Raw genomic sequence first — 15,011 nt, 5'->3', positions numbered from 1 at the left:
ACAATGGACAGCCATAAACAGAAGTTAAAAATAGACAAATATAAATTCAAGGTCAGGGAAAACTTCCTAAAGATTATAGGTTGTTGTTTGTTCTTCATTCTTGAAGAGGACCATAATGAATTGGGTTTAAGTGAGGGAAGGTTGTGCAAAGTCACCAGTTTCACTCTCTCCTCCAAAGCCATCTGACTCCAGTGGCAAGATATGTATCAGGAAGACCAGAGATGGCCCTGAATGTTTCAGACAATGGAGGTTAAGTAACTTGCCCAGGGTCACATGACTGGTAAGCATCAAGTGTCTGATACCGAATTTCAACTCAGGTCCTCCTGAATCCAGGGGCAGTGCTCTGTCCACTGTGCCACCTCGATGCCCCTAAGAGTATAGGTATCGGAAAATGTTATGCTCTGACTTGAAATGTCATGGGAAATTTCCAAGCAAAGACTGAAAGTCCACTTCTCAGGAATTTTGTAGAAAGGATCACCATCACCATCACCATCCCCGTCACCATCATCATCATCATGCTAGTTACTTTCTGAGGTTCTTTCCAATTCTGACATTCTTTGATCCTATAATTGGTTTAATAAAATTCAAAGTATGGGGGCAGCTAGGTGGCACAGTGGATAGAGCACCGTCCCTGGAATCAGGAGTACCTGAGTTCAAATCTGACCTCAGACACTTAACACTTACTAGCTGTGTGACCCTGGGCAAGTCACTTAACCCCAATTGCCTCACTTAAAAAAAAATTCAAAGTATTTCAGGGGGGACAAATATATATACATATATATGTATGTGTTTATTATATAATGTTATACATTATATGTATATGTTTTATATGTAAAGATATGAAGATATAGACATATACGTGTATATATATATTATATAATATATGTGTGTGTTTATGTGTCTATATATGTCTATATCTTCATATCCTTACCTGATGTAGTACCTGTGACTGGACATGTGATTTCATTTTATAGGGAACTCCCAGGTGAGTAAACTCCCTCTACCAATACAGGTCTGGATATCCTTTGTAGTTTAACATCTTGGAGGGTTGCCTAAGGTTAAGTGACTTGCCCAGACCTTACAAGTAGAGTTAAATAAATATTTGCTGAATGAATTAAAGAATTAATGAATAACCCAATCAGAATAGGATTATGAAATAAATGAAACTTTCAAAACCCAAACAATGCCATAAAGTAGACCTTAGACATGATGAAGCACATACTAGGTGTGGAAGGTTTCTTGCCAAAATTTAGTAATGAATGGTCATGACTTTTAAACTTGTTCAGTCTAGTGGCTCAATTTTTGTAAATTATAAGTCAAGCTATAAAAATTACCTGCCTTTAAATCATGCTGACCATACAAATGAAAGAAGAGTTGTGGTAACTTTTTTTCCCCCCTAATATGCTAACAGTAAAAAAACCAAAAAGATTTCTTTGAAAACTTTGAAAAGGTTTATTTTGCCTGTAAAATGTTTTATATCAATGAGTATTTTAAATTTTTGTTATTTTTTATTAATCATCATCAATTCAGAGTTGTTGTTGTTTGTTATTGTTGTTTTTGTTGTTGTTCTGCTAAATCACTGTATTAACCTCAAAAAAAGATGATTGGAAATTGAGCGTAAGGCACAATATGATACTGTAGCCAATTCCATAAATTTTCTGGTTCTTGTCATTTTTCAGTGTTGAAATTACCTTCACTGAATTAGTTTGACAACTAAGTCTTTGAAATATGTAGTCTTTCTTTTTTTAAATTTTTTGGGGCAATGAGGGTTAAGTGACTTGCCCAGGCTCACACAGCTAGTAAGAGTCAAGTGTTTGAAGCTGGATTTGAACTTGTGTCCTCCAGAATCCAGGGCCAGTGCTTTATTTTCTGTGCCACCTAGCTGCCCCCAAACTGTATAGCCTTAAAGTGAATATTCTTCCCCTTCTTTTTGTCATATACCTCTTTGGCTGTCTGGTGAAGCCTATGCATCTCATCTCAGAATCATGTTTTTAAGTTCATAAAATAAAATGAATTGGATTACAAAAGAAACCAATTATTTTGAAACAAAGATGCAGTTTCCCCCTCTAAGTTCAAAGATCCCCTGAATTTACCTTAAAGTCAGTTGAAGAGCATGTGTCTTAGAAAGTTGACCAAAGCACTAAGAAATTGTGACTTTCCCAAGATCACACAGCTCATAAGTGTGAAAGGTAGGACTTGAATCCAGGACTTTCTAATTCCAAGGATGGAGGAAATAGAAAAACAACATCCAGAAAAGAAAATTTATAACCTCACTGTATTCTGTCTTCCAATCTGAAATAAGGTGTTCCCTCCTGGGTTCCATATTTTAGAAATAAGATTGACAATACCTATACCTTCAGTTTTATTATACCTAATTTTCCTCCACATTCTCTATAATACAGTGACATTGGCTTGCTGGTTGTTCCTTATACACTCAATATTCTATTTTCTGACTGTATTTTCACTGACTGTCCTCTATTCTTATAGTGTTCTTCCTCCTTGTCTTTGCGTCATGGTTTCCCTGGCTTCTTTGAAATTTTAGCCAACATCCCACTTTGTATAAGTTTTTCCTGGTTTTCCTTAATGTTATTGTATATCTATCTCTCTATCTAAACAGATAGATCTAGACATCTATAGTATATGTATGCTTATTGTGTATGTGTATGTATATTTATGCATGTGTATCTATACGCATATGCATATACATAGTGTAATACATATTTTGTTTATACATGGTTGTTTGCATGTTTTCTTCCCCATTAGACCATTTTTTATTTTGTCTTTTTGAGGGGAACTATTTTTTGCCTTTCATTGTATCCCCAAAGTTTAGCACGATGCCTGACAATCAATCAATATCAATCAAGATGCATTTATTAGGCATTTACTATATGCCAGGTAGATAATACGTGCTTAATGAATGTTTATTGTCTTGTTAAACTGGCTTTTCCCTATTAGAAATGAAAGCTCCTTAAGATAGACCAACTTCTTTTCTTGTCTTGTATTTTTATCTCCAGTGCTTAGCATAGTGTTTAGCATGTAGTAAACATTTTTAAAATGTTTGTTGATTTGATCTGACTCAATAATCAGGTATGTGCCCAGGGAGGGCAACTGGGATGGTGAGGGGAACAGGAATTCTGCCAAATAAGATTCATTTAAAGGAAGTGCAGTTGGTAAGCATGGTGAATAAAAGATTTAGTTGAAACATTTTAGTTGTCTAAAAATATTTATGAAGTTATCACATGGAAGAAAGATTACATTTATTTTCTGTGATTCCAGAGGCCAAAATAAGAAAGATGGATGAAAGTTATTGAAAGATAAATAAATGTTGGCTCAATATAAAAGAAAAAAAGAAGTTTCTAATAATTAGTGCTGTATAAAGGAGAATGGGAGAAGGTGAAAGTACATGCCCATGTGTGATCTGAGATTTCTTCTAAGTGAGATTATACAATTGTGTTATATTCTAAAGGTTTATCCCCTTTATAGAAAAGACTCCATACTCCTATGAATGTATTGGGGGCATAATTTATTAAAACTGCCACTTATATAGTTCTTTAAGGTTTGTGAAGATTTTCTCAAATTTGAGATATCATTATCCTAATATACATGAAGAAACTGAGATTCAGAATAGCACCTTACTTGTGGTCACCAAGTAGTAGAGGTTGAAGTCAAGATTGGACCCCAGGTCTTTTTTGGTTCCTAGTCCAGTATTACTTTATGTATTGAGCCATACCACCTTCTGAAGAAGAATATAAGTACTAACAGCATGTGAAAGCTTGCTTTGCTTTTCAGAACATATACCAGTGCCCAATCTCCAATCCAAATGTCCTTGTATTCATTTTGTATGTATTTGGTATTCAGGATGGTCCAGAAGTCTTAGTGCAAGTTTAAACTATTGAAACTTGAGATTATTAAAATCTTATTAAGATTATAAAATTATGAAATTGAGATGATTAAAGTCTTTACTAAGACTTTTGGAACACCTCGTGCATGTTGTCTACTGTGCTGAAAAACCAAACAAAGAAACAAACAAAAACAAAAACAAATGAACAAACAACAAATAAAAATCCCCACTGAAATTGGTGCTGGGAAGATGAGAATTTTAATCCTGCCTCAGATCCTAGTTCTGTAGTCCTGGGGAAGTCACTAAAATGCTCTGATTCTCAGTTTCCTCATATATAAAATAGGAACAAAAATAAGCACCTTTCTCAAGGTTCTTGTGAGGATTCAATTTTGTAAATAATATTTATATACTATATAACCACATATTTATATACCATATGTATGAAAATATGTCTGTCTATATACTTGCAAACATTAAAATGTAATACAAATGCTACTTTTATCATCAGTGCTATAATTAGTACTGTCACCTCCCCTGAAAGAATCCTTGAGAATAAAGATTATTTAATATTTATTTTTGATTCCTCAGTGCCTAGTATGTGCTTGGCCCACAGTGGGTTCTTAATTCTTATGTATAAATTTATTTCTAAAGATATATATATATATGTATATATAATGTATATATATATAAATCATACCTTATTTAAAATGTAATATGGGAAGTATTTTAAAGAAACACTGAAATGAATTCTTCTATGGAGTCTTATTCCTTTTGGAATATAAATACTTGTTCCCTAATTAGTTTTTTTGAGAGGATCAGATTTATTTATTTATTTATTTTAATGCTGACCTTCATTTATATGGAGCACATCTGTATTGACATATGCCTCTTGCTTCCTCAGGACTGTTTAGTCCAGAGTCCCAATGGCAGCTTTCCAACTGGCAGGGATGCTCCCCAAAGCTAATCATGGCTTCTCCATAGTCCCTGTCCTGCCCTGCAGTGAAACCTGATAGCCAAGTCCCTGGCTCATAACAGCATGGGGATGACTGACCTCCACTGTGGAGGTCCTGGCTTTGAAATTCCCCTGCAGCTGGAGGGGAGACAAGAAATAGATATTCTCATAATTGGGGTAGACCAATGAATTGCCTCACTGAGCGTGCTGAGTCTTACGTCAATCAGCTGAATTCAGGTCTGCTGAGGAAATAATCTCAGTTCATTGGAAAAATCATCATTACTGTTTTGGAATAAGCACATCAGCATCCAGGGCCAGGGCCAGGAGGATGCAGAGGTAAGCTTGTGTTTTCTGGTGTCTTTTGTGGTCTTTTGGAATCGTTTCTTCTTTTATTTTCCTGAAAAAGTCAGATGTGGCATGATAGGGCCAGGGACTTTCTTCAGAGTTACCAAATCTTTGACTTTGGTGTTGAAAATAGATGAGGGATATCTTCCTTTGAACTTTATCAGGAATTCAGTCAGAAAAGGTTAAGAGTCTACTATGTGCTAGGCACTGCAAATGGAATGTCAAGTATCAGAGAAGAAAGGAACACTTCCATCTTTCCAATTTAATTAAAAGTTCAAAAGCATTGTTTTACTTTTATTATTTTTTCGGTTTCTAATGAGATGATTTTTAATTTTCTTAAAGAATATTTTTTAAATTATGTACTTCATGGTGAACTGTCCTTGATTTAGCCTCACTGATTTCCATAAGTGTTTTTTTTCAGATTTCATTATTTTTTGTATTAATAATGATTGCTATGAAAACCCTTATGCCTTCTGTAACATTCTAAAGTTCATTTTCCATCACCAGGTATCTAAAATTCCTATATGAGTTTTTCAAAATGTATGCACGGTCCTTTTACTTCTCTGTTGTCTGTTTTTTGGATGGGTGAACATAACTATCAATACACCACATGATTAATTGAATCTTCTTTGGAGTTTTGAGTATAATATTTACTTAAGTGTCTGAGAAATATCCTTGGTGTAGTGGGCAAAGTGCTGGACTTGGAGACCAGAAAACCTGCTCTCAAACCCTGCAACCAGGTACTTAGTAACTGTGTAACTTTGTAACATATCTTAGCCTCAGTTTTTTCATCTGTAAAATGAGAATAATAGTAGTATCTACCTCACAGTGTTGACTTAAAAATGAAATGAGATTAGATAGATAGATGGATGGAAGGATAAATAAATAAATATGTAAGTAAAAGTGTTCTGAAACCCACAGAGCACAATATAAATTTGAATTGTTATTATTGACATTACATTATGAATTAGAACATACAAAGAAAAAGACTTTAAATTAACCTGATGGACAAGCCAATCAGAACTTGCTTCTAATTAAGAGGTTCCAGAAGGAAAGCCAAAGGCTTAACTTTATAGAGAGAAAGGAGGTTTATAACAGGGATAACTAGGAAGAGCTATTGTTTTAGCAGCCTCAAATTCAGTGAGTGCAGTTCACTGAAGTTTCTGGACTAAGAACACAAAAAAGCTGAACATCATCTCTGATCTGAGATTCCCAATCACTGTGGACACAGCAACCCCAAATGAATGGATGTTAACTGTAAAGACCACCAGCCTAGTCCATGAGTGACTCAAAACTCTCCTGACCCCAGAATAAGGGTGAAAATTATGCCCTTCTGATCCTGCATGGAAGAATACTGACACAACCCCTTTTTGCTTTTGTTTTCCACAGAGGCTAGTTCCCACAGGATGGAATAATACAGCTGAGACTTTGAATCTGGGTTGGGGGCTTTCTCACAATTAAAAGACAAAGCAGCCTCATTGATTTCTTAGAGGACATCTGGGAAAGGGGGTCAAGGTGGGAATGAAATATTAGGTCTTCCCTCTTTGATTGGTAAAGCCTGAACCCGAGAGATTCTAATTTCCAGAAAACAGAAATATCAGCTGAATCACAAAACCTGAGATATAAATACATTAACATTATATAGAAGAAAAATAGAAAATGACTGCATGATCTAGGCCTTACAAACTGATTTATAGGTCAATTGTATAATAGAAGCCAGCTACAGGCTTCACTTTTTATTTTTATTTCACCTAGTTTCATACAATTCGTTTTGTAAATGATTTTCTTAAGTTAAATACTGAGTATATTTTTTTGGTAATTTCCCTTTGATGTGAATTTGGACATAATTTTATCACTCTATATCAGCACATATTTCAGTTCTTCAAAGAGGCAGCAATTGCCAATGTATCACTTTCTTTCATTATCTTGAGGATCATAAGAACAATTTCCCACAAAATGAAACAGGAGCCAATCAGTCCAGTTTTTTGGATGATCACTTGTAAAAATTAGCTATGTTCTGTATGTTTGTTTGTTTTTTTCTATAGAACAGTACACTCCTTTTTTGCTAAGATCTCTAGACTAAAATCCATTGGATAGTTTTGTATAGCTCATTTGCAACTTTGCCTTTAGGACTGTTAATGAAATTATTTTTTTCTGCTGAGAGAAGCCAATAGTTTATTCATTTTAACAATAGGTTTTAAGATAAAGTTAATAAAGAAAAAATATGTCTGTAATACTACCAAATCACAAACATTTCAAAATCTAAATCATAAATCACATTGTCTTTGGTATTTCCTTTAGAATTCACATAAATTGAGTTTGCTATGTCAAAATTTTATGATATTTTACAACTACTTTATATATTTTACAAAACAACTTTTTATATAATATATACTTTTATATATTAAAAATAAATCAATTGGTACTGAATATTCCCACATTGGATTATAGATCTAGGGATTGAAGGCAGCTCAGAGATCATGTAACTAAATCCCCTAACTTTATGTCTGAGGCAACTAAATCCTAGGGACATTAATGAATGTCCAACATCATACAGTAGTCAGAGGTGGGTTTTGAGCCCAGGTCCTATGATTCAAGAATCAATATGCATTCCTCTGTGGAGGATGATGTCTCCACATAATTATAAATATTATACACATGTGTTTTCTTTTATATATTTTGTATTTACAACTAAAATAGATATGACCAAAGAATCAGTTTGACTTATATTTGCATGGAACTTACATAATAAAAATCTTTGACTTGTTTAGGATAGTGAACATTAATGCTCCCTACAAAGTAGATGCTTATTAATGTTTATTATATATGCATACATGTATTCATTAATATATATTAATTTATATTACACTCACACACAAACTCTTAAAGCATCTATGACTTCTGCTAATCTTTGTTTGCCATTAAAATATCATATATCTGGAACTATAATGGATGTGGAGGGCCACCTAATCCCGTGCCTCCATTTTATAGGTCAGGAATCTGGGGTTCAATGAATGATGTTTTCACTTCAAATTTTATTGGAGTTTCCTTCCCCAAATTTCCTTTCCAAATTTTCCAAATATCCAAACTCTGTGTATTTATAGTACAAATTACAGGTGGTCCAAACACTCAGACCATGGACCACATACGACTGGCCACACCTCTAGACTATTCTTGAACTAGATTAAAATGTAACTGGGAAATAGTTAATAAAATTAATGAAAAGGTTAATCAATAAAAAGTAATGCTAATCTTTTACCCTTCTAATCAATATGTAGCTCATAGAGATTCTTATGTACTATTTAGTGGCCCCTGTTTCTATTGAATTAGATACCATTAGTTTGAAGCAGAGTCAATGACTTGGTTTAATTGTCAAGAGATGCTTACTTCTCTTCTCCAGGGCCCCACTATTAAACTCTATAGAATGCTTTATGTGCCATCACTTTGATTATTTTCCTTGATCCCTCATGAACGTCTTTTCAATCCATATGTGGTTCTCCCCACATTCTCAGATATGAGAACTACAATACTGGTAACAACAGACAAGAAAAGCAGCTAAACTTTGTTGGAAAACCTAGAACAAATCTACTTATTAAATTTTATCTGTACATAGTTTGAGGGAAGGAAATGTGTTAGCAGTGGAGGCTCTTAACTGCTTTTAGACTGAGACCCCCCGTCCCCATAGAGTCACTTGACCTTTGACTTTCTTCCAATTTTACTATTAGTATCAACACAGTAAATTATTATAAAGAGAAGCATGGCCCTTCATAGACAGTGAATGATCCTAGAGTTCCCTCTACTCCAACTTCCTTATTTTAAAGATATAGAAAATGAGGGTTCAGGCAGAGATTAGAACAGGTCTTTGAGATCACCATATATTCAGGAGCACTGGATCTGGAGTTGGAAGAATTGATTTAGATCTGGATCTGTTCACCTTACTATGTATGTGATCCTTGAGTCAATCACTTAACTTCCTAGGACTCGGTTTCCTTAATGATTTCAAAGATGCCTTTCTCTCTCTAAAACTATCACTCCATAACTTTTATCATTTGTTGAACTGATGCCCAGATAGGGAGAGAGAATTACGTAAGAGCACATAGATAGTTAGACACATTTGTCAGCTAGAAAACAAATCTCTCTTGACTCCTAATCTTTGGATCTACCACTGTACCATGTTTAAAAAAACAAAACCAAACAAAACATAAGATATAACTGACCTTAATGAAAACTAGAGGTTACTCTTGAATGAAGTATAGGGTAGTAGACAGTCTACTGGATTTGAGAGTAGAAGATCAATATTGTGGAACAGAGGGAAAAAAATGAAAACACTGATTCTGGAATCACAGGAGCTGTTTTCAAATCGTGCCTCAAATGCTTGCTAACTACGTAACATCAGCCAAATTATTTAATGTCCTTAAACAAGGTCTTTTCCAGATCTCATTCTTAATCCTATAATGATATAACCTGGAACAGTACCCTGAACTACTTACTACTTTTTTGACTTTGCACGGGGGATTTCATGCCCTTTCTGCTCTGAATCAACAATCACCTGTGTTCCACTTTAAACTTTTGTTACCTATATAATAAAGGTGGAGATCAATATGGTCAGTTATAGGTTTAAATCCCATGATTTCAAGTGGCAGACAGTATGGTAGAAGACAGTGTGAGATAGAGAAAAGAGCACAGATTGTGGAACAGGGGACCTAGTTTCAAAGCCTGCCTCTGATCTTCATTAGTTATGTGACCTATGAGCAGCTCATTTAAAATCATGAGCCTCAGATCTCTTTTCTGTAAAATGGGTTGGATTAGATACTTCTTAATGTTCTCTCCATTCCTAAAGATTTAATTTAGTGAAAAACCGGTACAACAACTCAATTGGTGGTCAGATGACCTGTTTTCTTATTTTTGTTTTCAGTGTATAACCAAGTGCTATTGACCATACACAGCGGCAAAGGATATTGCAATGAGAAGTTGCCTAAAAATGAAAGGAGCAGATACGGACAGTTCAGCTACCTTTCTGCATTTCCATATGGGATTACAGAAATATAATATTCTTTATTATTTTCATTTTAGATCACCACCTAAGGACATGGATGCAGAAAGAGAATGAAATTGTGTTTGGGTTTGCCAAGAAGAAAAGATTGTCTGTGGACTGACAAAACGTACCACTTCAGCTGATGTAATCCAGGCTTTGCTTGAAGAAATGAAGCGTACCTTGGGAGAGAAACGATATCTTTTTGGACAGGCCCAGTGATTACTGTATCATAGAGAAATGGAGAGGCTCTGAGGCGGGGTCCCTTCTCCCACTCACAAAATCCTGAGACTTTGGAAAGCCTGGGGGGAAGAACAGCCCAATAGGCACTTTGTCCTAGTTAAAGCAGATGCTCTGGTTCCAGCTCCCTTATGGAAGACAGGAGAAGCAAAACTAGTTCAAAACACAGAAAAAACCATGGACCTCAGTCCAGCCAATTATATGAAGATGTTGCCACTAGACAAGCAGAAAAGGATAGTCAGGAAACATTCAGGAAACTAGCAAAAATTAAGCAGGACTCTGTTATGCAAGACCGAGACAGCATGGAGACGCTGGTGCATTTGATCATTTCTCAGGACCACACCATTCATCAGCAGGTCAAAAGAATGAAAGAACTGGACCTTGAAATTGAGAAATGCGAAGCAAAATTTCATCTGGATCGGGTAGAATATGAGGGAGAAAATTACGTCCAGGATTCTTATCTAATGCCCGGTCCCAGTGAGATCAAACAACAAAAAGACATGAAGCTGGAAGAAAATCAAACACCTGACTATCTGAGTGAGAGTGAAGGGATATTACACCTGGAAGAACGGCTGAAATATTACAGGCTGCTTATTGACAAGCTATCCGCTGAAATAGAGAAAGAAGTCCAAAGTTTTTGCATAGATGTGGATGTAGAAATGGAAGGGACAGTTACAGAAGAAATAGAAAAGAAAAACTTGGAAAGTGTAAAGCATGATTTGGAGAAAAGTATGAAAGCAGGTTTAAAAATCCATTCTCACTTAAGTGGCATCCAGAAAGAGATTAAATACAATGACTCCTTGCTTCAGAAGAAAGCAATAGAATATGACCTCCTGGCAGAGGAACTGGATTCACTTCATTTTAGCCACAAAGATGGATGCCAGTCTAATGAAGATAGGGAGGAAGGACTTGCGGGTACCAGTAACAGTGTGGCAGGCCCTCACTTTACTCAGAAAGTATTTCATTCCTATGCCAATGATACAGACTCAGATACTGGAATAAGCTCTACTCATAGTCAAGATTCAGAAACCACCTTAGGGGATGTAATGGTGCTGTCAGCATAAATGGAATGGTTGTCTCATGACCTACAATCGTGTTCTGAAAGATTGCTTAAACAGGAACATTTGATGGTAAAATCTAGATCCCCATGACGACCTGATTTTAATGACTGTCACAGAAGCCATACCCAATCACATGGATACTTGGTTAAAGTACTTAGATAGTAGGTGAAAACAAGGATGACATATGAGCTGACTTTTTTTTTTAAGGCCAACTAAAGCTTTATAAGCACTGTGGTAAAAATTACTGTTTATTAGAAACATTAAAACAAAAGAAACTTCAAGTATGAAGAGACATTATACCGAATGATAAGATTTAAAACTTGAGTTTATAGGGGTTATTTTTTTCCTTTGTTTGGTATTTCATATGACTTATACAAACTTAAAACTGATTATTATTTTAAGAGGGTCAAAAGAATTGAAACTGTATAATAAGAAAATAAATGTCATCTGTAAAAGCATTACAAATACTCTGTGGTTGGGATTTTTATATCTGAAAAGGTGATAGAAGTTACCTTATTTTTTACTTGACTTCTTAATCTTTATTTTGTTAAATTCTACTTAGGACTTTCATCACATTCAGTTAGACTGATATGTAGAGAAATTGTTGGAAAATGTTGAGGAGGGCTTCTGGGAGGATTTGGGGTTATAGTGATGGAGGCTAAACATTCGGTAATTTGGGGGCAGAGGGCAGTGAAATCATCAGCTATAAACAACTATCCTGGGCAAACCAGAACCACAGAGAAGAATCATGTGGCTCTCTCCCATTTTGTCTGGCAAGGAGCCCAGGCCAAAATCAATGGTACGTAGGAATTCTTTACTTCACTGAAACACAGAACAGAATTTCAGAAAGAATCACCAAACAGAAAGCTTGATACAGGATTATTGTTCTAGCGGTGGAAGAGGCTTGGAGGTGATTCAGTCTAATACTCTCATTTTAAGGTGGAAAAAAGAAAATGGAGGTCCAGAGAGAGTGAAAAACTTAACCGTGGTAGTTAACTTCAGAACTTTTATTTTATTTATTTATTTATTTTTGGTAAGGCAATTGGGGTTAAGTGACTTGCCCAGGGTCACACAGCTGGTAAGTGTCTAGTGTCTGAGGATGGATTTAAACTCAGGTCCTCCTGACTCCAGGGCTGGTACTCTATCCACTGTGCCACCTAGCTGCCCCACTTCAGAACTATTTTTTTTTTTAGTGAGGCAATTGGGATTAAGTGACTTGCCCAGGGTCACACAGCTAGTAAGTGTTAAGTGTCTGAGGCCGGATTTAAACTCAGGTACTCCTGACTCCAGGTCCGGTGCTCTATCCACTGCGCGACCTAGCCGCCCCAGAACTATTTTTAACCTACGTCCTCTACCTCCATTTCCCCCTGGATTCTGCTGTCTCCACATGCACTTCATGTCTGTAAATGGTGAAAGTTACAAATTTTAACCCTTCTGTGGGTACCAAAAACAACAACAAAAATGGGTTTCTGGACTCATTTTCCTCACTTTTGAAGAAGAGAGAATGAGATGATTGGAGCAGATGATCCCTAAGTTCTAAATCCCAGCTTTAAATCAAGGATGCCATGTGCCTACTTAAAATGACTAATATCACATTAACTAGATTCAGATAATGCCAGTATGGGTAAGTCAAATAACATAAAGGCTTTCAGGATGACTTGAACTTGTGAAATCAAATCACCAATTTCCTATTAACTATCTGGCTATACTTTATAATGGGAACTAAGAAATACTGTCACAATTAACTGCATGCTTTTGAAAAGGGTCTCCAGAGAGCTTATTTAGCCATCTCTTTTCACCTCAGGATTTGCTGGTTACAGTCATTGTCAGACCAGACAATATGTGTAGTTTTTCACTAGCATAGTTTTGTCTTTACAGGAGCATAAGATAGAGTACATCAGGTTTTTTTGTTTGTTTGTTTGTTTGTTTGCTTTTCATATTGAAAACTGTAAATCTCATCATCATGTAGTTGAAAGTTCTTTTACGTCTTGTAGGTTTTTTTCTCTTTGCCAATGCATATGTGAATATAGATGTGCTGATTTTAAATTATTTTTAAAACAATGTTCTTGAAAGATTCCCAGTGCTGTCTTTCTATTTCTCAATGCAAACCAAGGGGATTTTTTAATTCAGGGGGATCCTTGAATCTAACCTTTTATTCCTTCTGTCCTCTTTTATCTATCTCACTATTCTCCAAATACATGAATTAATTTCTCAAAGGCTACTTTTTGGGGAGCTTTTCTATCACCACTACATGACTTGAGCTTTTCTAACAGATACCCAAAGCTTTTAATATTCAAAGTAAATAAGCAAATGAATGAAATATACATGTACACACATATATGAATATGGAGAGAAAGAAAGAAAGAAAGAAAGAAAGAGAGGAAGGAAGGAAGGAAGGAAGGAAGGAAGGAAGGAAGGAAGGAAGGAAGGAAGGAAGGAAGGAAGGAAGGAAGGAAGGAAGGAAGGAAGGAAGGAAGGAAGGAAGGAAGGGCGATCAAAAAAATAGTTGAGATGGCTCAGTATATTCAAGAACTATTATAAGGCAAATGTTAAGAATGATAAAACATAAGAAGGTGAAATCAAATATTTATTTGAGGTGAAACAAAGGTTTATTTCACATCTGGACAGGAGATCAGTTAAGCATGGCTAAATAGGGTTTTGGCAGGCTATGTGATTATATATCACTCAGGTGGAAGCCTCTCTTAATTGTGACGGTCAGAAACTACTGTGACAATGAGAAAATAATCCATCAGGAGTCTTTAGGTGATATGATCTTAGTGGAATATTTTTCTTTGGAGAGGGAGAAAGGATGATGTTTCTATTGCCTGTTTGACTATTACTTATTTTAGAGAAAAGGCTCAAAGAGGAAATCATTTATTCATGAATAATATCAAAAGAAATGATTTGGCATCTTGAAGGAAGACAACCCTTTTATGTGCTTGGTAGAGTGGCACCTATTAGTGCCACTTTAAAGATCATGATGATAATGATAGCTCACATGTCCATAGAACACTGGATTTGTAGTGAGAAAGGCTGAGTTCAAGTACCAGCAGCTCCAATATGTAGTAGTTGTGTGACCTTGGGTGAATAAACTATTTTTTCCAAACCTGAGCTTTGTCAGTTGTAAAATGAAGGGATTGGAATAGAAACCTCTGAAATACTTTCAGTTATAGATCTATGAATGAACTATGATAATACTTTGAACTCTGTGAAGTAGATAACACAAGTACAATCAAACCCATTTTATGAGTTTAGATGACATGATAAAGTTAAGAAAGATAGTAAGGGTCAGATTTGGGATTAGATCTCAAGTTCTTTTGAATCCAAATCTAACATTCATAACCCTATGCCATGCTAAATACTTAATATACAGCAGAGTCTGATTCTGTACATCAGTGATGTTATACAGCGATATTCTTCTACATGATAAATGAAATTTTAGTTCATGTTTCAGATGTCATGACATGTATGTAGAACACTCATACATGTGCGTTTTGTAGAATATAATAAAATAGTGTAATCTCACTCCAATGTATTGTA

At 35.5% G+C, this 15,011-nt stretch overlaps 1 protein-coding gene across 1 annotated transcript in view; it reads left to right on the top strand.

Moving 5' to 3' along the window:
- The window catches only part of RASSF9 (Ras association domain family member 9), a 49,971-nt gene extending 38,073 nt beyond the window's left edge, over positions 1 to 11,898 (top strand). The window contains exon 2 of the mRNA XM_043967825.1: positions 10,212 to 11,898. Within this exon, the coding sequence (XP_043823760.1) occupies positions 10,542 to 11,474 (933 nt within the window). The 5' untranslated portion in view covers positions 10,212 to 10,541 and the 3' untranslated portion in view covers positions 11,475 to 11,898. The remainder of the gene's footprint in view (positions 1 to 10,211) is intronic.
- The last annotated feature ends 3,113 nt before the right edge of the window (positions 11,899 to 15,011 follow it).

The sequence above is a fragment of the Dromiciops gliroides genome, chromosome 5, assembly GCF_019393635.1.
Source record: "Dromiciops gliroides isolate mDroGli1 chromosome 5, mDroGli1.pri, whole genome shotgun sequence".
NCBI classification, from domain to species: domain Eukaryota; kingdom Metazoa; phylum Chordata; class Mammalia; order Microbiotheria; family Microbiotheriidae; genus Dromiciops; species Dromiciops gliroides.
Note: the sequence above shows the minus strand (reverse complement) of the source record. Positions and strands in the feature narration are given on the sequence as shown.